This window comes from Manacus vitellinus, unplaced genomic scaffold, assembly GCF_001715985.3.
Source record: "Manacus vitellinus isolate BGI_N305 unplaced genomic scaffold, ASM171598v3 scaffold_3_pilon, whole genome shotgun sequence".
In the NCBI taxonomy this organism is placed as follows: Eukaryota; Metazoa; Chordata; class Aves; order Passeriformes; family Pipridae; genus Manacus; species Manacus vitellinus.
The window spans coordinates 14,543,429-14,563,895 of NW_021940535.1; the positions used below are offsets into that span (position 1 = coordinate 14,543,429).

A 20,467-nucleotide genomic window follows, 5' to 3' on the forward strand; every position below is an offset into this window, starting at 1 on the left:
CCAAAGTAGGCTTTGTATTTCCATCTCATTCTCTCAGGCAACAACCCGGGGCACTTCTGGGTCTGGGGAGGCATTTCTTATACATTGCCAAACAATGTATTCCCAATTTAATACAGATATCTTTATAATCTTATTTTACTGGGTAGTCAGAGCATAGACAGCCTTGCTAGATGAGTGCACTGATCCTCTCAGCATTCACGTATAAGGAAGTCAGATAAAGACCAGCCTTAAGAGCCAAACATTTGCAGCCACACACAGACAGATGTTTATCTGAGGAGAAGTTTATACTGGCTTCTGTTTGAGAACTAGAAAGACAGTTTTCACCTTCAAGTGAAAGCAGGAATTAGATGCAATCCATAGTTTCTGTAAAACATTTTCTAACTTTAAATGGTCTCCCGAAAGGTTGAATCATGAGGACCCTGGCATATTTCTAACAGAAGGAAATCTATTTCTGGAGCTTTTTGTGTGGCATGGAAAGTGGTGTGTTTGGGCTCTGTTGAGGTGGGGGGAAAGCTCCATTTCTATAGCTCGCCATACAGCTCTGATAACAGGACCTGCATCCAAAGTCAGTTTAGCTCATTCAAAATAAATAACTTCCCTATACCCCACACACATGCATCTGGGGCTGAAGCACTCTGCAAAAACGAAGGTTCTTACGTTACAGTGGTGGGGGGATGAGCTGTACAATACAGAAACACCTGCTCACACAGGGCTGGAAATGTTAAAGGGGTGTTTTCATTCCTGGCTCAGTGGGTGGGATTCATGGGGAGGGGTAGAGAGTCGAAGGTGAAGTTGGTGGGGCTAACGTGAGTTGCTCATGTGAATAACAAACTGGAGGAAGCTTCACTTCAGGGGTGTCAGGAGGGAACAATGTGGTCGTCTTCTCCAGAAAGATAAGGAGACAACTATGGTCTGAGGAGCCTCACGCAACCACTCGTGGAGCGGAAAGACAGAAAGCCTGACTGGAAACGTGACCACCATCTCCATGAAAGCTGGTTAGAAACACATCTGATGTGTAGTTCTTTTTTGCTTACCTTCCTCTGCATTGCGCCTGCCCTAAATAAGCAGAGTGGCAGTGTGTTAAACAGGTGTATGCAATGGGTTAGTTTACTCAGGTGCTGTTTCTAGAGACGGACAGCCCCTGGTGGTCAGGGCAGTCCCTGTTGGGGTAAGGATGAGGCCGAGGGGCAGAGGGGTGCAGGTGGAAGGGCATGGCTCCAGCCTGAGGAGAAGCAATGGTGAGGTGCCCTTTGGGAGGTTGTGCTAGGCAAGCTCAGCTTTTAAACCCAAATATCTGGTTCAGGTCTTGTTTGGAGACACAAACGCAATGAGAGAAAGACCAGCACCCCAGTCCAAAACCAGAGGCAGGAGGGAAGTCACTGCAGTCCCCGTTTGGGCATCTAAAGGTGCTGAGGAAAAGGAGTGGCCGGGTGGGGGTGCTGACACCCTGGGCTTGAAGCCATGGATGGGTGAAAAAAGAATGCAAGGTGAATTGCTTTTTGTTTCTTCCATAGAAAGGCCTTGCTGCAATGGAGCAGAAAGAGGGGAAGTGTTTTCAGCTGTGAGTGCTCTCTCCTGTGACACACATGAGATGATTAACCCTGGAAGAAATGCCAAGGGTCTTTGCTCCCCCTTGTTTCACATAGCAGTGTACTTGTGCAAGAGACATTTCAGCAGGGAGGGTTTAATCACGTCAACTCAATCAGGTGACCATCTAATTTTTTTAAGAGTTTAGCTACCTAAATGAAACTGTCTGAAGATATGGTTTTATCACCATTATAACTGAGCAAATAATTCACAATAAATAATTTATGAGCTGCCTTTTGCCTTTGCCTCTTCATGAAGTGATTAGATGGTGCTCAAAGCATTCATTAGTCAAGAATTTTAAGTCTATTTCCTGGGCTTGGTCCTCTCAAGAGCCTCACAATTTGGCTGTATTTCAGCAATCCACTGACTGTCTCCTCAGTTTTCTGCCCATGAGCAAGGCTGTTCAGTTGCCAGAGGTCAAAAACAGGTGAGATCTGCCAATAGATCAAGGCATGGTGAGGAAATGTGCTCAGGACAACCAGGCTGGGACACCTTGGGCTCAAGCCAACTCGGTCTTATGGGCCATGCTGGGAAATGTAACCCAGTAGGACACAGGTGTCTGAAAGTAAAAAAAATAATCAAGCACCAAAATCCTGCAATGAGGTGCATCACTTATATGGACCCTGAATGAAACTGGAATTTCTGCCATTCCCCCCAGCAAGAGCTTTCTCAACATGCACATGGTGTGCGCCGACTTGCAGGAATGTTTGCCAAGTAATAAACAGTGTGAAGGCAGCCAAACTGCCATTCATGAACAAGCAGACAGTCTGGAGCAGAAATCACTCATCTTCTCTGTGGCCAGAGGGAAAAATTGCCACAGGCAGCATTTTATTAGAAACATAATGCCAAAAAAGAAAAAGAAAAAGAAAAAGAATAAGAAAAAGCAGGAGAGAGAGAAAGAGCTAAGGATCAGGAAATAAATTAATCAATGTTCTTCTGGAAGGAAAGGAAGCCCTTCGGCCCCAACACAGCTGGCTTGACAAGAGGACAATATTGCAGGTGCTCTCCATGTGGCCCAGTTTGTTTCCAGGAGCATGCAGAATAACAGTGTCTTAATGCCTTTCTATTTCTTTTTTTTTTTTCTCTCCTCAGCAGCTGGGTCATAATTTTTTTCTCTTTTATCATTCGTGTCTATTTCAGTAGAATAAGGGGGTGAATGCCCCATTGTGCTGGAAATTACATGAACTGGTAACACAGAGGCAGGCTGCACCGGGAAACTTCGCTATCCAGTATAGACCACTGCATGGTTCAGTAGTAAATCCAAGGTCTGCCTTCTGCATTGCACAGCTGAGCCTCCTTGCTGTGAACCCTGGTGATAAAATGCTGACTGACAAGCTAATTAAGAGCTGCTTACAGCAGGATGTTGAATACAATATTTAGGATAAGAAAGGTAGGCAAAAGCCTTAACTGAAAAAAAAAAAATTAAAAGTATATAGTGTACTTAATTTCAAGGATATTGTGTACTTCAAGTCTGAAAGATCTGTGGAGTTTGCCTGCTGCATTTTTAAAATTCATTTTATACTTGGTTTTGCAACACTTGCTGTGTTATGCCAAAAGGACTCAGATTTGGGCCAGTGTAAACAGGACGTCAGGGCTTGAATCTCTGCCAATACATGGCCAGCGGTGGGCACATGCTGGGGCCAACCGCAATGATGCTGGGCTTGCCTAGACCTCAGCAGGGCGCTGTTGGAAACACAGAGGTGTGGGTAGTGAGGCTTTGCATGCCTGTAGGGAAACTGAGAGCTGTTTCATACCTGACAGAGAGTAGCTTACTTGAAGAAAGAGCTGGTCACCTGCAGCTGTCTGCGTGAGGGGCACCGAGTAAGGGCCTTCTTCACAAAGGCCCCATTTTGACAATTATAGATTAAATGTGGCCGCTGTGCTTTGCACCACAGCTGACATTGGCTATGTGTTGCTCTGTTCAGAGAACCAGGTGCCCAGGGAGACTGTGAAATCATTAGCACTGAACATGCTTAAAATTCCACAAGGTCTTGAGCAACCTGATTCAAGCTTCATATTTTGATTATGACCCTGGACCACAGAACCGGCAAGGACAGTAACTGAACTGGATAGCCCTGTCAGCCTCAGTTATTCTGTGATTTTGCTTGACTCATGAACAAAGACATGTGGGTGACTGTTTAAGGCAGCCTTACTTGAAGGTTCAAAAGAAGATATTCAGTGCAGTCAAGCATGAACGCTAGAGGAGGTTTTGGCACCAAAATACAATCTGTGAAAAAAATGGCGTTGTCCAGAGTATACCAGATGCCCACTGGTGGACTGCACTCTATGTAAAGGCTTAGATTCAACCTAAGTCACACTCAAGACAATTTGAAGAGGGCAGAGGGAGGTGTCTTGCTCTTTGTTTATGTGGTGCTTGTGTTCAGCACGTCTTCCATGGGAGGGGTAATAGCTTAGAAGGGTAAAAGCTCTGAGTGGAGAGCAGAAGCTGTAAGGCATAAACACATTAATCATACACTTCTCAGTGACACAGATATAGTGGGCTGTCTTCTGGCTCATTTTAACATTAACATCAAAATGACTGAGGTCTAACTACTGCCCTATCACAGAACCACAGAATTCATTTGGTTGTAAAAGACCTTTAAGATCATGGAGTCCAACTGTTAACCCAAAACTGCCAAGTCCACCACTAAACCATGTCCCCAAGTGCCGCATCAACACTGAGAACTGAGCCATCTGCAAGTAGGAGAGCATCAGCTGTAAACACTTTTCTCCCTCCCCTCCTTTGAGACTAGTGAAGGGATAGCAGTGCAGGGGCTAAGGGGGCAGCAACATTGGGTATCTGCTACTGCTGTTCTGCTGAAGGGCGGTATGGTCGCTTGGAGAAGGAGTCATTAGCAAAGCAGGATATACGCACGTTGGACACACTTAAGCATGACATTCAGGCCCCTGGTAGGAAGGAATAGACTTCAATAATTTTAGGATAGGGTTCATTTTAGGAAGAACCTTTTCCCTACTCTGGATGCTTCAGAGATGAGAGACAAGCTTGACTTGGTGTTATTTTATTTGCTCCAATAAACGTTTGATTTATACAAAACAAAACAAGACAGAAAAACCCCTCAAACAGTTTACAGATCAAGTTAAGTGTTTGAAACTTTTGATATACAAGAGTATATATTGCTCACATTCCTATTTCATACATGATGTACAGGTGAAATATTCCTTAAAAGAATAAAAATTTCCCTTTACATGTAGTGTTAAAAACCCCCATAAAAATGTCAGTATTGTCAGGAACTACCACATGCCATTCCTTGACTTTCGGTATGGATGGAGGAAGAGAAATGGGCCCTGACATTTCACCTGCCTGGATATGCCCCCACCTGCAGCCCCCACCTTTGCCTGTGGCCCTGTGAGTTTACAAGAACATTTCCCCCCTATAAAATTCGATATAGTATCCTCTGAATTCCACTGTAGATGTGGATATTTTGCCCTGCACTGTTTAAATATTTCTGAGTAGTTTTGTTAAAATGAAAAAAAAAAAGCAGTTACAAAACCATTTCAAATAAAATAAAATATTTTCCATCATAAATCTTAACTCCTATTTGAATACATGATTCCTATTGAGTTGCATGGCAACATCTTCTAGTGACATATTGATGTTTATGTGTCAAATGTATTTAAAAAAATCACACCAGATACATCTGTTCAGGACTGGTTTGTGCTGGCTGAATTTCTAACTTCCAAGGCCTGCTGACATCCCATGGGGAAAAGTGGATAAATCACTGCAAAACACCTAAAGACAAAATTTTTAGCGCTTATTAAAAACATTGCTGTCATTTATATAGGCCCAGTGTGATGTCAACTGTCTTAAACATTTTGGGGAACTGAAAGAATGTAAGCAATGTCCAAGGGATCCTGTTGAAAAAAGTCTTTCTTGGTTTTTGGTTGTGGTTTGCTTTTTTTTTTTTCTTCTTCTGTGAATTGCTGACTTGCTGAGACAGCCCTAAATGCTGTGGGCAGGATATGCCATTAACCTATTGCTACAGAGCTTTCCCTCACCTCCAAGGTCTTTTTGCAAAAGTAAAGGCACCAGCTGTTGTCTCTTACTTTCGAAAGTATGGAACGCAGTCAGACTGTGGTGTATCAAGCAATTAGACATGGTGTACAGGGAAAAAAGAAGTTTGATCTTACAGCAACACAATCAAGGTAAAAGGAAGGGAAAAAAAATAGTACTGCCCACACTCAGAATGCACAGCAAATATAAAACATCTGCTTGGATTGTTGCTGGCTCTTGTGTTCTGTATGGTTTGGGCATGGGGATGGGAGGAGGGGAAAGCTCATCCTGCTCATATTTTGCAACCTGCTTGCAAACAGCATGAATTCAAAGCAAAACAAAAAAAAATACAACAGTAACGACCTTTGTATCAAAACACACATGTGGGAAGGGCCAAACCTCCTCACACTCCTGTTCTGGGACACTATGAGGACGCTGAGGTTAAGGTGAGAGGAAAAAGGCATCCCAGAACTTTCCACAATGTGCTGCAGACAGGACCATGTAGGTACAATTGCAAAGTCAAACTGGACTGTCTGCTGCGAGACTGCTCCTGCAACTGTGAACTGCAGGGCCCCAGCCAGGTGATCACAGCACATGCTTTGAAAGTCATCTTTTTATTGCATGTTATTCCTATCTTTTTGGCAGAGCACTTAGTGCACAATTGCTGGTGTGGTGCTATACCAGTCCCCCCAGGCTCCTTCCCTAAGGGGAGGGATTTCTAATGCACTGGTCCTTTCCTGGAAGCACTTTTTTCTTTCAGAGCATGAATGTTTATAGATATATAGATAGATATATATATATATACATACACACACATTTTTTATATATATGTATATATATATATAAAAATAGCAATTTTGTAGTTATATACAGGCATTAATAAAGTGCATAATGTTATTGGCTATTTTCAAATCTCATTTCCTGAGGAAGTGCTAATATACATAGCTCCTCCTATGACATGATGCGGGCTGCCAATGCTAGGGTAGGACAGCTACTCCCCAGCTTTTAATTCACAGAATACATCTCCCCGTCCAGAGTTGCAGCCTAAAGGGAGTAGTGACAGCCTCAGTCCTCCAGGAAGCAAGTCAAGGCACTGATCAAGACTTCTTCCTTTGCCAAGGCGAACACGTCTAGGAGTGACTTCCCTCCATTTTTGAGCTCTCAGGTACATACTACTTTGCAGTGGTCACAGAGCCATCTTCAGGGATCTTCTCCTCCGAACAGCTCCTTCCCGAGAGCCTGTCGTGGTGCTTGAGCTCGCTGAAGCGCTCTGCAACGCACTGTGCTGTCAGCCGGGCCTCGGGGTCGTGGTCCCAGCACTCAATAAGAGTTTCACACACCATCTGGATGCCCTGCAGGGAGCACAGAGAGAACAGCCATGATGGGGCCAGTCACCACCAAAACCCACGTGTGAGAGCTGCTTTAGTGCCCTCAGAAATTCAGGGGGTTACTCATGTGTGTCCTGGAGGTTCTTTATGGTCTCTGCTGTGTCTGTCATGGGGGTATTGTTTTCTTTTTTTTTTTTTTTTTTTCCAAAAAGAAACCCTACTACAATATTTTCAGCACTTTAGTTGGCACTGTCATTTCTGGGCATGTGTTCTAAAACATTATAACAAGAACAATGATGCTTTACACTAGTGCTATAGAATCAAGTAGGGGGTTTTCTTAATAAATATGATCAAAATTCTTTGATAACATGACTTCCTGCTTAACCCATGCCTTTGAGTGCCTGAATTCTGTTTCGGTTTTTCATACAAAATTCTGATTGCCAGCAATATCAGACCGTACATCAGCTTTTTATGAATTCCTTGTAGACTATCTAAATCTATGTGCGAATATGGGCCACAGTCCCAGAAACACTTGAACACGTCACTCACAGTTATAACTATTTAACCTTCATTTTAATTCTGATTCACATGTTTACAGGAGCAAAAAACCAGTTGCATCTCTGTAATGCATTTTATAAACATGAGGTATTTGTCAGGAAACTGTGTGTTTTGCTTTATGACACTAAAAGCCCATTAAGTAGGATTTATCTTAAACTTCTCATTTAAAAAACCCCAAAACATTTCACAACACTGCATTAATTGCATAATTTACCTAATTGGTGATGTTGACTGATGTCAATGTTAATAGCAGAATGTTATTGTCTGTATACAAATAACATTAGTTTTATGCTGTCATTGAAACTACTAGCAGTAAATTAAATTAAATATTAAACATTAACTTGAAATCAATAGTGCAGCAAATCTCATTAGGGGAGGGGTGGGGGTAATTGTAATATGTAAAGCCATTCCAGAATTTTATCACGATGAATAATGAGTTCATTACAAAAACAAGACTGCAGAGGAAGGAAATGAATATGGAAGAGCTACTACAGTAAGAGCAACTTCTATGGAGTTCAAAGCAGATCCTCAGCTGCTGCAAACTGTCACTGCCCTGAGGAAACTGATGCATCACTGCATTTTAGATAGCACAGTGTGAAACACTGATGGGATTCAGGCAAAGGGAATTAAATCCACCTTCATTAAATGTCCTCTGCATGTGCTATCAGGCATCCACTCCCTGCGTTCAGCTCTTAGCTGAACTCTTTTGGAGCCAGCTGTACCCACCTTGGTGACACACAAGCATAGGTTGATGTGATGCCTTGTACTGGGGGCAGACTAAGGTCTATCTTTTATATAGGGAAGAAATCTGTGAAGTCGAATGCAGGATACCTATGTCCAAATCCATGATCTTTTTACTTGTTATACAAACCCCGAGGTGGTGAAATTCACAGTGTATTTTAGCGCTCTACTCCAGTACCCTGAGCTGCAGCCCTCCACACACACAGCCTTGTTGCCATGAGAGCAGCCACGAGTTTGCCCTATGCCTGAGCACCATGGGATCCTGAGCCCAGTGTTTCTCTAGCCGAGTGCCCTGGGTATGCTGGCACACGTGAGCCTGCCATTACAGCTGGCTGTGCATGCAGTGAGCTCCTGGACACTTCTCTCCAAGGCCTAGCCAGCAAAGCAGTATTGCCTGGCTGTACTGCTGCGAAGTGCAATGCCCTGCAGTGCCTGCAGGAGTAGCCCTGTCCCCAGCCTAGACAAGTCTCTGAGCCACCTAACACTGCCCCAGGCCTGCTTTAGGTTCCAACGACTTTTAGGGGCCTTCCTCACCTTCTATTAGACGTGGCATCATCTGACTGTTAACAAACACAGAGCAGAAATATTTGCTGACCACTTCTGCCCTTGCACTAGCATATTCAATATCTCTTTTATATCCAGCAGCATATCAGTACTAAGCTAGATTTCTTTTTGCTTTCGGGAAAACTCTGATTTTCCTCAAGTTTACTGACCACAGATCTTACTGTTCTTCTGTTTCCTTAGCAGTTCTTTAACCCTCTTTACCTTCGTTTTTTTCACAGGTGAGACCATGTCTTTTAAATATCCTGAGAAATATCTCACACTGTTCCTAATTTTAAGAATTTTCTAATATTTAACTTTTTTACTCCCAAATGAAAAGCTCAGTTAATTGCTTTGTAAATTGAGCTCTTCTAAAGTACTATATATGTATTATCAGTTTGGACTTTGTTTTGCCTTTATGGAAAAAACCCAACTGCAGTCAGCTCATGATCCCTTTTACTAGCTTATTGACAATTTTGATAAAATTTCTGCAAAAAGTTATTTTTTCTGAAGATGAACAATAGTATAATCTCTCCTTCCCAGCTAAGCTGGTAATTTAGAAGATGGTTGTACCTATGGCTTCTAAAAATGTCAAGGGCTTTTAGTACTGGTAGTATCAGATATCCAGGTGTTCCTCAAAATATAGTTTACTCCCTCATTAAAACCCCCTCCTCAATAACCTTACTCTTCACAGCTGAGTACATAAGGAACAAGACCCTGGAGTCCAGGAAGGGGTCGCACTGTGCCATAGTCATCAGGTGGCAGGTGTTCATGGTTGGAAAGATAACTGATTTTGGCCACTCAGTTGGCCTTTTTTAAGTAGATGTTAGACTAGGATTTTAAGTTCCCAACTGGAATGAAAAAGGGAGTGTTACATTGCTCCTGATGGAAATACTAGATGATCTTGCTTGCCTGGGCTTTTATAAATGTTTGTAATACTTTTGTTTTGTCTGTAAAGACCACTCAGCATATTTTATCGACAAGTGGAATGACCAACCATCATTTCCCTGATATGATTCACATTTTATCTCTACTGATAAAACTGCTGAGAGCAAAGGTGAAGAAATGCATGCCTTTGGCTTATTTCCATTTTGTTTCATCTACTGAGAAATGTACTATTGCCTGGTGCTTGTGAATGGAGAAGGCTGACAAAGTGCCTCATGATACACAAGGGAAATGGACTGCTAATGCATAACCTGAATAAAATCAGACTGGCTTGCTGAAGACTAATTTCCTATTTCTTAAACCTGTCAACAGTTGGAATACAACTATGACTGGTGTCCATGATAATGTTATCTCTGCAAATAGGGCACTGTTCAAGTTATTTTACCCCATTCCAGGCAGAGCATCCTGCTACAGACCCTTCAGCAAAGTTACCAGTGGTGAATGGAGAAGGGGGTCATGCTGCTCTTGGTGTTGAATAATGTTGAAACCAGTCTGACTCGAAGTCAAACATTCTGATAGTGAGATGAAGGTGTGGTAGACCTGGTAAAATACCCAATAAAGGAACAAACAAGTGATGCTACTAATAACTTATCTAAAGCTGCTGAGCTGACACAGCTGGCTTGGAAACACCTGACTGACAGTCAATCACTTTATAATATAAAAGCCCAGTCCCACTTTTTAATGGCAGAGTCTTCTGACATAACCCTTCTTGGAGTGTGTGTGAAGATACCTTCCATTGAGTGGCCATTCCTCAAGGTTACTCCTCGAGGCTGAGTGGAAGACATTTGCCTACAGTTGTTGGTTGGTATGAGTGGGTGACACCAGTCTCCACTTAATTGTTTTTGATAGATATAATATAATTGCTTCAATGTAATTGCTTCAGTATTGCTTCATAATGCCTCATACTATACTAGTACTTCTATTCTGTGTAATAAATAATTCTAAGATCTTTTTGTCTAGTCTTATTATAATAAATAGTTTACATTTATATAAATATACCTAGTTTGCCATCCTTGATCCTGCGGAACAAAGTTGTACAATAGTTCAATTACACCTACATAATCCTTTAAACATAAACTGTTGACAAAATCTAGGGGTAAGATTGGATCCAGCCACACTTACACTCCTCTCTGAGAAGGAGTTTAGAAAGCAAGGGGGTCCTTTCTGCTCCCCTGACTCAATGGGAGGGCTTCTCTAATAAATTTTGTCTGAAGCTCCCATTCTGCCCACAACAGAGGCCCATGTATGAAGTTGTTCTCTTTGACCTTTTAGAGCCTACACAGTGTGCTTTAAGGGTTTAATTATCCTGTGGCTCTCTGGATGATTGTTGGATTTCAGGCTTCCAACGTTTCTCTTTTGATCACTTTTAGATTACACTGGTGGGCAGCAGGAATCCCAGGGCTTTGGGGCAGGCATGGTGCAGGCACTGTGGTGCCTGAACCATGACAGCACCTGTGTCACCATGTGACAGAGCTCTACCCCGTGCAAAAGAGAGGTCCAGCCTTTGGGCTGGACACTGAGTTAAGGCTCAGGCTTCAGGCAGCAGCTAAATGTATAGTGCAGCTCCCAGTCACTCACATGAGGTGCTCTTACCTGATGGTTCAGCCAGGAGCTGGGGATCTCAGGTCGCCCTCTGTCTCTTAGGACGTTGTCCTTCATGCTTTCTACACAAGGGTGTTCTCGCACTTTGGAGCCGAATGGGGGCTCGTATTCTTTCACTTCTGACAAGAGAAAAAGAAAACACAAGGGTATTCAGCTGGGCTGTGCTGCTGCCAAGATTGAAGGGAGCTGGCTGTTCTCTGGAGGAGTAGGAGCTACTGATTAGCTGCTCAGTGCCACTGTTCTGCTTGACCAGCTCCAAACAAAGCAAAGCCAGTTGGCATTTTTAAAAATGTTTCAAATGTGTTTCTCCCACACTCCCCCTCCCTCCTCTTTTGTTTCCTAGCCAACAAAACAATTTTCATTTAAACCCTTTAGCACATAATCATATTAGCAACAGTTCAAGCAGCAGAGTAACCTATAATGGTTTGTGAGCCTTTCAATCTCTGCTGAAGTAAAACACACAGAATTTGTAAGGTGAGTTTTGCTTGAGCCAGGATTGCAAGAACTGGTCACCCTTAGGTTTCCTGGAGTCCACACACACTTACCAGGTGAAATATAAACTGAAATCTGTCTAGGTAATGATAGTTGTGAATGTTCAGATTGTTAGGATGAAATAGTTGCTTGAAAAGGACAAAGATACAGTAAGGAGCAATGCTGGAAGCTGGCATACTACTCTTGTTTATTCCTGAGCCACATTCCTTTGTAAAAAGTAGTAGTCTGCTCTTATTTTAGACCTCTTTCCCAAAATGGGTCAGTTTTGGCTCATGATGCAGGGGCCACATCTTCTTGAAGGCGCTGATGCCATTCTAGTTTTTGTTTGCATGTTGCATATTTTCTTTGCTTTTCTTTGGAGAGAGAAAGGAAGAGGAGACATATGGGACCTCTGGAGAAAACTCAAGAAATCTCTGAGAGCGGAAATATTATAGTAGATGCTGACACAGTGTAGAAAATGCTGTGGTTTCTTTGGGAACAGATGGAGACTTTACTCCCAGGCCTAATGACTTGCTGGTATTAGATAAAGATTTATGAAGCTGGCCTGTTCTGCTGCCTCTTATTTCTTTCTAGGAATTAACTGAGGGCAAGAAAAACTGAAGTGTAATCTACAAAGCAGTCTGGAGAATGCATGTGAGTGCCTAGATGAAGTGTGAAGAGAGATGAACGAGTGGGGAGACACAGTACCATTGCATAATGTTACAACCAAAGTTCAACTGTAGTGTCCAGTGTTGCTCACTCCTCTCAAGGTGTAAAAAGAAGCTCTGAGAAAGGTGGTAATGATTAAAGGGCCAGAAGAAATGGAAAGAACCTCTAAAGCTTGGCTTTGTTTACTTTGAAGAGAAAGGTAAGAATGGGATCATATAAAACACTACTGAAAATAACTAATGATCAAGATAACACAGGTCAGATCCTTCTGTCATGTCCACGATAAAAGCAAGGTTGTACTGAAGATAACTAACTTCGGACTTTTCTCCAAAACCCTAGAGCCAAGTTACAATAACAAACATTTTGGAAGGGATATTAAACCTTGTGCTTCAAATGTTCCGCGTTTAGACATTCAGCTGCAAATAACTGTGTGTGCAGCGTAGCAGATCACTCCACAGATGCCTCCTGCAGAGCTCTCCTTCCTTCTCCCTAACTATCTGGTGCTGACCACTGTCCACACAATGCTCTGGAGAATGGTTGTAGTCTCCTATCTTCTCATACATAAATCACTTTCTTTAAGACTCAAGGGCTAAAGTCTGCTTTACTTTCTTTCCTGCACAGGAGGGCATACCAGTTTCACCCACATTAATCTGAGTTTGAGATTACTTGGCCAAAGTAAATTTAAAAGACTTTAGCCCTAGAAGTGAATTGGGAAGTTGCCATCTTGCTGGTCAGACCTGAGTTACTACGCAGTGGATGCACAATGATTACAGTGCAGATACCTCTACTTTCAGAGCTAACCAAAATATTAACGTTTGCTGGGAAAATTTAAATAGCATGACCTAGATGGCCATTCCCTACGCCATCTCCACCAGTCGTGGTTTAGTTGTGGTAGCGGTCATGGACACCAGCCAAGGCTCTGAGATCTTGCAATGTAAAAAGTCAGAGGAGTCTGTATGTCCAACAGAGGGAAGCTGGTGCTGTGGTGCTGACTGGTGCCCTCTCATTGACTTAAATCTGAAGGTTCATGAGATGGTTCAAGTGGGGGAAGGGAAAGCCTTTCCTGGGAATTGACAGGTTCATAATACATTTTCCCTGCTTGAGAAATTGTTTATATATTATGAACATTCCTCCTCCAAATATAAAGATTGAATAGGTTTTTCACATTTGGGCTTTCTGTTTTGTTGTTGCTTTGTTTTTGGTTTTGGTAAATAAAGAGAAATTTAGGCCAGATGCCAATTTACTGTAATGATGTTCTACTAATACAGTTCTGCCTTCCTTCAGTTTGAAAAGCATGCAGCATCTTCTTGCTATTTATTACTTCTTCTTTCCCTTGGAAAGAAAAAAAAAGCCCACTAAATCCTCACACAGTAAGTCATCCTTATGTTGTGGAATCTCAGGTGTCAGACACATTTTGCAGTAATAGCTGGAGTTGTTCATGGATCATGTTTACGTTCTACAGTAGATATAACAGATGTCAGTTTGAGGTAGGTTAAGATGTTTGGGCCTATGAGTGGCTGTATAGAGATGCTGATTCTATTTTTCATGTCTTGTATGTTTCTTTTGATTGGTTTTAGATCAGCTGGGCACTAAAAATGGCAACTGGATGAAGTACTGTAAATACGTCAGGTACCATGAACTACAGCACCTTTAGCATTCAATAATGGCAGAGGTCCTTCAACCTTAACTTCCAGCATTTAATCTTTATGGTTGAGAGCTGCCATGCACTACTAACTGCTATACCTCTAGTTTCCTTTGACATTGGCCTGGCTGAAACTCTCAGAAAGGCTGGGACGGGATTTTTAGCCCCAGAGACATTACTGAAAATCTATTTGTTTTGCGTGATGAAAGTTTGGAAAGTTTGGCTCTCTCATGTGGTCTTTTTCTACTCCAAGCTTTCTGCAGTGAAATTCTCTTTCTTTGGGTCAGAAGAGCATACCCACAAACACTGTTGATGCTCCCTCGTGATCTATCTTACTGATTTCTAAGGGACAACTCCTCATGCTGGATGATGAAGAATCAAAGCAGGAGCGAGGTAAAAGGCCAGCAAAAATCAACTGTGAGGCACAGCCCACAGTAGTGAGCTTTTGTTCAGGAACTGCACATCCCTTTGAAATGCCCCTCCCTTTAGAGTTAAGAGGGGACAGCTAAAGAAGGGATAAATTAGTTGATGGCGGAGCTACTGTGACAGCTCATGCACACACACAGGTCGTGTCCTTCAGATAGTGTCTTTCTTCATATTAGAGCAATTTGGGTGTTGGATCTACTAGCTTGCACTAGTTGCACAAAGGGAAAATAATGCCTAAAGCAGAGGCTCAAAAGCTGTTTCAAGGCCAAGTTTAAGGAGCTGTCAAATGCTTACTTCACAAATTTCTCTAGGTTTCCCTCTTGAGGTGAAGAATGTATTGGGATGGGTGAACTCATTGTACTGTTTCCCTCCCACAGATATGTTTTAAGTGACTTCATATCTGATGATCAAAGACACAGGCACCCTTCTAAAGGTTTGGGAGTGCATGAGCTCTGCCACCAGTGTAGGGTTACAGGCTGCTTAGTCACTATGTGTTGAATCCTGAGGTGGGAAATTAGTGGAACACAGAGCACATCAGCGCTCGACATGGACTGTAGTAACCTTATCTACTGCTACATGGGCTTGTTGAAGGATAGCACTTGCTACCTTACACATAGTACTGTGGTGACACTTTGAGAATTTCTAGGACATAGGTGACTGTCATGGGGTGAGGCTGTACTGTGTGGATCTACATGCCACCAGAAGCCAGGGCAGTGCAGACATGCTCTAATTGGGCTCCACTTCACAGAAGGAGAAATTTAAATCAGACCCCAGCTGCAGCGACCTCAGGGCCCACTGTGCAGGCACAGCCCTACTGTACTGGCTATCTAATTGCTCCCTGCTGCCAGAAATGTCACCTCTCCACATCGATATGATGAAAGCTAAACATTTTGTGAGGTACAGGGTGCACAAGTGTTTAGATGCCAAATTGTGGCTTTTGGCTGACTCTCACTGAATAAGCATAAGATTAATCCTGGTTTTATTCACATGAAACAGCTCTGGTAAAGCAAGGCTGCCATTTCAAAAAAAGCCCTGCTACTATACTGAAGCCAGCCAGTACTCCAGGCAGTACAATACTGCACAAGCAACATCACCATTTTCTGAAGGGTTTCTCTTCCCCCTCTTCACCAAACCTGTGTATCCATAAGTTCCCTTTCCTCTCTTTCTCCCTTGCCACCCCCAACAGTCCCTCACCCATAGCAGTTGAGATACAAAACAGATGGTTTTCTTTTCTTTCTAGGAGGCTGTCAGAGAAATTACACTTGTCTCAGTCACCAAAGCTGTGTCACTCTGAAAGCAAGTGGTTGAGATGAAAATTATATTTCTTGCAACGTGCAGCATCTGGTGCACAGCTGTTGTGCTGAATGAAATACCAAGTTAACAGCAGCATGTAGCAGTCGAAGTTCTCCCCAAAGTAGTATTTCTGAGTTTCTAAATATGCCTCTTAAATTATACTCTGGTGAAAAATCAGTCAAACTCGATCTTTGCCTGTCTCCCTTTCCCTCGTGTCCCATTTCTGCTTCTCCATATTTAGCACAACAAAGTAACAATGAACAGCATGGCCTTTCTCAAAAGCTGATCCCCACCTGCTTATTTACTACAGCAGCTTCACAGTATGGATTGTGCTGCTGGGTATTTTTGTTTAAATGTCTGCTGACTGAAAAGCCCTGGCATTGCTTGGAGACTGTGTTTGACAAAGCTGCTGTAGTGAAAGGACTTGCTCCATCACCTCCTACACTCACTGAACACCTGCATGCTGACAAATGAATCCCAAGAGCTCCCTTTGTAAAAGAAATAAGTCACTGTACCTTTACCTGGCTGAATGGCAATTAGCCTCCCTTCCTTGCATGCTTCCCTCCCTAACTAAAGTTGCTAATGCTGCTGCCTCTGCTTAGACTGCCACTCTTGCCCTCTAAATTGCAGCCAAGCCTGCCCTGCAAAGATGGTGCCTAGATCTTTCGGGCTCCTTTGAAAAGGCTGTCTGCAATCAGGTCCGCCTACTCCTGCGTGTATGTGAAGTCATTTTTCTCATAGCCCAATAGTTTAGGAATTAAAGAGGGGTGTGTGTGAGCAGAGGCAGCTCCTTGAGAAGGCTGCGAGGAGAGGAGGGAGTCTCACAAGTAACAGATGGGAGAGGGAAAGCAGAGGGGGAGCTGCAGTCATGAATCACTGTAAGGGTATTTCACCAGCTGGCTGCAAAGATAGCCAGACTGCATGAACCAGGGGAAAATCTAAGAAGGAAATGAGAGTAATGGTGCAATGCTGTTGCAGCTCAGTAATAGTGACAAGTCAACGGAGCTACACCCTGGGAGTTGTATATAACTGCTCTAGATGGAGATGCTAAGCCCGAGTTCCACCCCCTACAGATCTGCCCAAGTACTCCTCCTGGGGTTTTGCTGGGGACCTCACCTCTGAAAAGATTACTGAAATAGGGAAAAAAAATTCAAAAAATTTGATTCTGGAGATGAGAATTACTGAGGGATGAAATGAATAGGGGAAAATCAGGATGTGGGTGGGGGTTAACTATCACCTTGAAAGCAAAGGGGATGCTGGGTTAGAGAAATCTTTACTTTTCCTGAAATAACTTCAGCTCTTCTTCCTAAGGTTAAAGTGGGGCAGTCTTTTCTAGCTAAACATGCTGGTGATTTTCCTTCCTTATGAAACTCCCTTTATATCCTCTTTTAGGCAGTTGCCTTCTGAGAACAGCAGCAATAAGGTTTGTTTTTGCCACCATCTCCATTTCACCATACTCAGCAAATATGAACAGGAAGGGACTCAGGAATCATCAAAGATAAAAGATTCACAGTGAACAGTTCATATTTATATTAATAAGGTGAGTTTCTAAATGCAAGAAACAGAGAGAGCTCAAGAGACAGAGCAAAGTTCTTTTTTTCTCAAGTTTTAAATCTCCTCAGCCACATTTACAAAGTGCTAATGAAAGGCTGAGGCTGTGCCAATGCTCTTAGAAACAGGCACGATCACGACTGTTAAATATGGATAGGTTTGCCTTGGAATATGTCAGACTGAGGTTCAGTTCCCGAAACACCACATGTTTTTTCACTGAAATGTTTGACTAGAAAAGATCTTTTTTTTCCCCATGCTTTTAGGCTAGCAGTTTCTGCACACATACTCGCTTTGTAGCTTTCCTGGCAGGGTGCAAACAGGGGCAAATCTGTTGCCCACAATACAGCCCACCCAGCAAGACCAAACGTTGGTCAGGCATAGCGGGAGACTGAGATGGATGCATTCCTTCCTCCTGGCACATGGACATTGTGGTGCAACCACACAGTCATTGTGCAGAGTGGCTTCAGAGACTTCCCTTGTGGTATCCCACAGATGTTGGTAGAGAAACAAGGAGCAGCTATGCACTTCCCAATATCCATTGGGATATTGGTTTCCCTCCTGTACACTGTGTTCCTCACAACATACTGCTCTAGCGTGCAAGATTGTCCGGTCTGTGTCTATGGCAGCCCTTCAAGGTGGAACTGAGAGGAGCCCGATGAAAAGGGAGCCTTTGTGGTTTTGGAAGATGGCTAACAAATCTAATAAGAGTTGCATATCTTCTATAATATCCACATTAGTGTTATCTTTCACAGCCCCACTCCTTAGACTGCCTGTGTGAGCCCTGGATTGCGCAGCAATTTTTTAGAATGAATGTTAGACAATTCCAACAGGGTGAAGAATTTTATATGTAACTTAGTCTTATTTTAGTTCCTGAAGTAAGGTGAAAATCTTTGAACATAGCATATGTAATGCAGATATCTCAACAGCAACTCTTCTGATTTCTAGCACATACAACACTGGGAATTCTGGGGCAGCTTTAGGCAAAGGAGAAATTGAGATTTTGTTTCAGTGAACAAACTCTGAATATGAACAAGCATAGCAGCTTTTTCTGAAACTGTTCTGATAGTCAGTTCCAATAATTTTTATTTTGTTACTACACTTAATACAGCAAACATCTCTTGATTTCTCATATGGGTGATCTCTTGTGACATCACAAAGCAGCAGCTGGTGATTTTGGGAAAGCAGGGAAGTTTCTATATCACTATGATGGCTCTTACTGAAATTATCAATTAGTAATTGTGACACTTAACTGGCCCTTACTACATTTGAGAATTAACATTCTATGAAAGTAAACGTGAGGCAGTTATCGCTTCTTGGTTTAAACATTTCCTATTGATTTATGTTTCAAATAATTTTGGGTGACATCAACTAGACTGAGTCAATCCATGACTACTCAGTATGTCAGAGGAAAACCAGACTTTAATAATCCTTAAAAGCGATTTACCTAATAGCAGATTTATCTTTACAGCAACTGAGGAGTAATTTTCTTGTGTGCTCAGGTGCTTGGCCTTCAAGCCTGCTCATGCACGTGTACATCGCATGCTGCTGAAGGATGTTTATTTACAGCATCCATACACACTAGAAAAACTGGTGAGATTTAAAAAGAGTCACCCTCTGCCAGACAACCACAAGAGCATGTCTGTCTCAACATACTTTTAGAGATAAGAAAACAGATGGCACTTACCTCCGACAGCATTACAGCGAGATGTCATTTCCCAGAGGACCAAAGCCATGGAGTACACATCTGTTTGTTTGAAGGACTCCATGTTCTCCAGGTTCATCCTGGACTCCAAAACCTCAGGGGCCATATACCTTGCTGTGCCAACCTACAGAAGAAGAGATCAAGGAGAGCTCATGAGCTGAAATTGTCGTTCATATTTTGGATTCTGCTGTGATTTAACTTCAGCTTTCAGGAAAATGGTGCCATTTGACATGTATCCAAAAATTCAGGCCGTAGTTGGCACAGGCCATATTTTCTGCTGCCAGGGGAATCTGGCATTGTCCTGACTACCAACTTACTTGCACCTCTCTTGGTAAGGAAAAACAGAAAGCAGCCCTTTTTAGTTCCTTAATCAAATAATTTTGACACTGACAAGTTTTCTTGCTCTTTGGCTATTCACAGATAAACTCTGCCCTTAGGGCCTGAAGCAACTGCTGCAGACCAAGTGTCTTTCAGATGAGCAATAAACATGTTGTATTGTTTTGCACTGCGTATTATAGTGTTAGCTGTTTCTTTTCATGGTAGGCTTAAAAGGAAAGTACATGCAGGCCTGGGAGAAGAAACACACAGATACTGAATGCAGAAGCTGGTTTCGATTTGAATTGAAACCAGACTGAAGAGTTGCCCCTGAAAATGTTATAAACCAAAATATTAGTTCAATATGAGGCAAAAGTCAGTGTAAATGGACAGGCTTTTATGTGACCTATGTATAAAAATATGAATACAAAAATACACATATAAATACATGTATACTTTAATAATTAGGAATGAATTAAGTTAATAAATGGTCTGAATTTATACTATAGAAGTTTTCATTAGAAGAGAGAATATTTAGAGATATACTTGAAATATGTAGTCTTGTAAGCATTCATAAGCATCCCCCTGGCATCCCTGTCAAGTAGATGAGTATTATCCACGCTACTCAGTTGAAAAAACACAACAGGGCAACTATTTTCATTTGACATTCTTACATTTGCTTGCATGTAGAGAATGTACCATAATCTTAAAGAGTTGTTTTTTTTTTTACTTTTAAAACTATTATCTATTACTACTTATCTGCTTAGACCTTCTGAGGATAGAAGACTGACTTCACACATACTGGGGTACACCAAGAGTGGGTCTATTCACAAAAAAGTATAATGCCATCAGACATGAAAACTGTGTCAAAACCTCACAACGTGAAGCAGATCCTGAGTGTGTGTGTACGTGCACTGCAGCAGCACCATGAACAGTTACTAACAAGTTCACATGTGCTCACTATAAGTGAGAGGATGGCTGCATCATATACATATGCAGCTCTCTAATCATAACAAAACCTACATTGCACTTCTCTCAGTGTTGCTTCAATGTTTAGAGCCTCTTTGTTTATAAACCTGTTCGCA

General features: G+C 42.3%; 1 protein-coding gene across 1 annotated transcript in view; it reads right to left on the reverse strand.

Annotated features, from left to right (window-relative positions):
- Window positions 1–4,781: 4,781 nt before the first annotated feature.
- The window catches only part of TGFBR2 (transforming growth factor beta receptor 2), a 59,204-nt gene continuing 43,518 nt past the window's right edge, over window positions 4,782–20,467 (reverse strand). The window contains exons 5-7 of the mRNA XM_029961949.1: window positions 19,050–19,191; window positions 11,305–11,432; window positions 4,782–6,951 (exon numbers count right to left, since the gene is read on the reverse strand). Coding sequence (XP_029817809.1) covers window positions 6,772–6,951; window positions 11,305–11,432; window positions 19,050–19,191 — 450 coding nt within the window. The 3' untranslated portion in view covers window positions 4,782–6,771. The remainder of the gene's footprint in view (window positions 6,952–11,304; window positions 11,433–19,049; window positions 19,192–20,467) is intronic.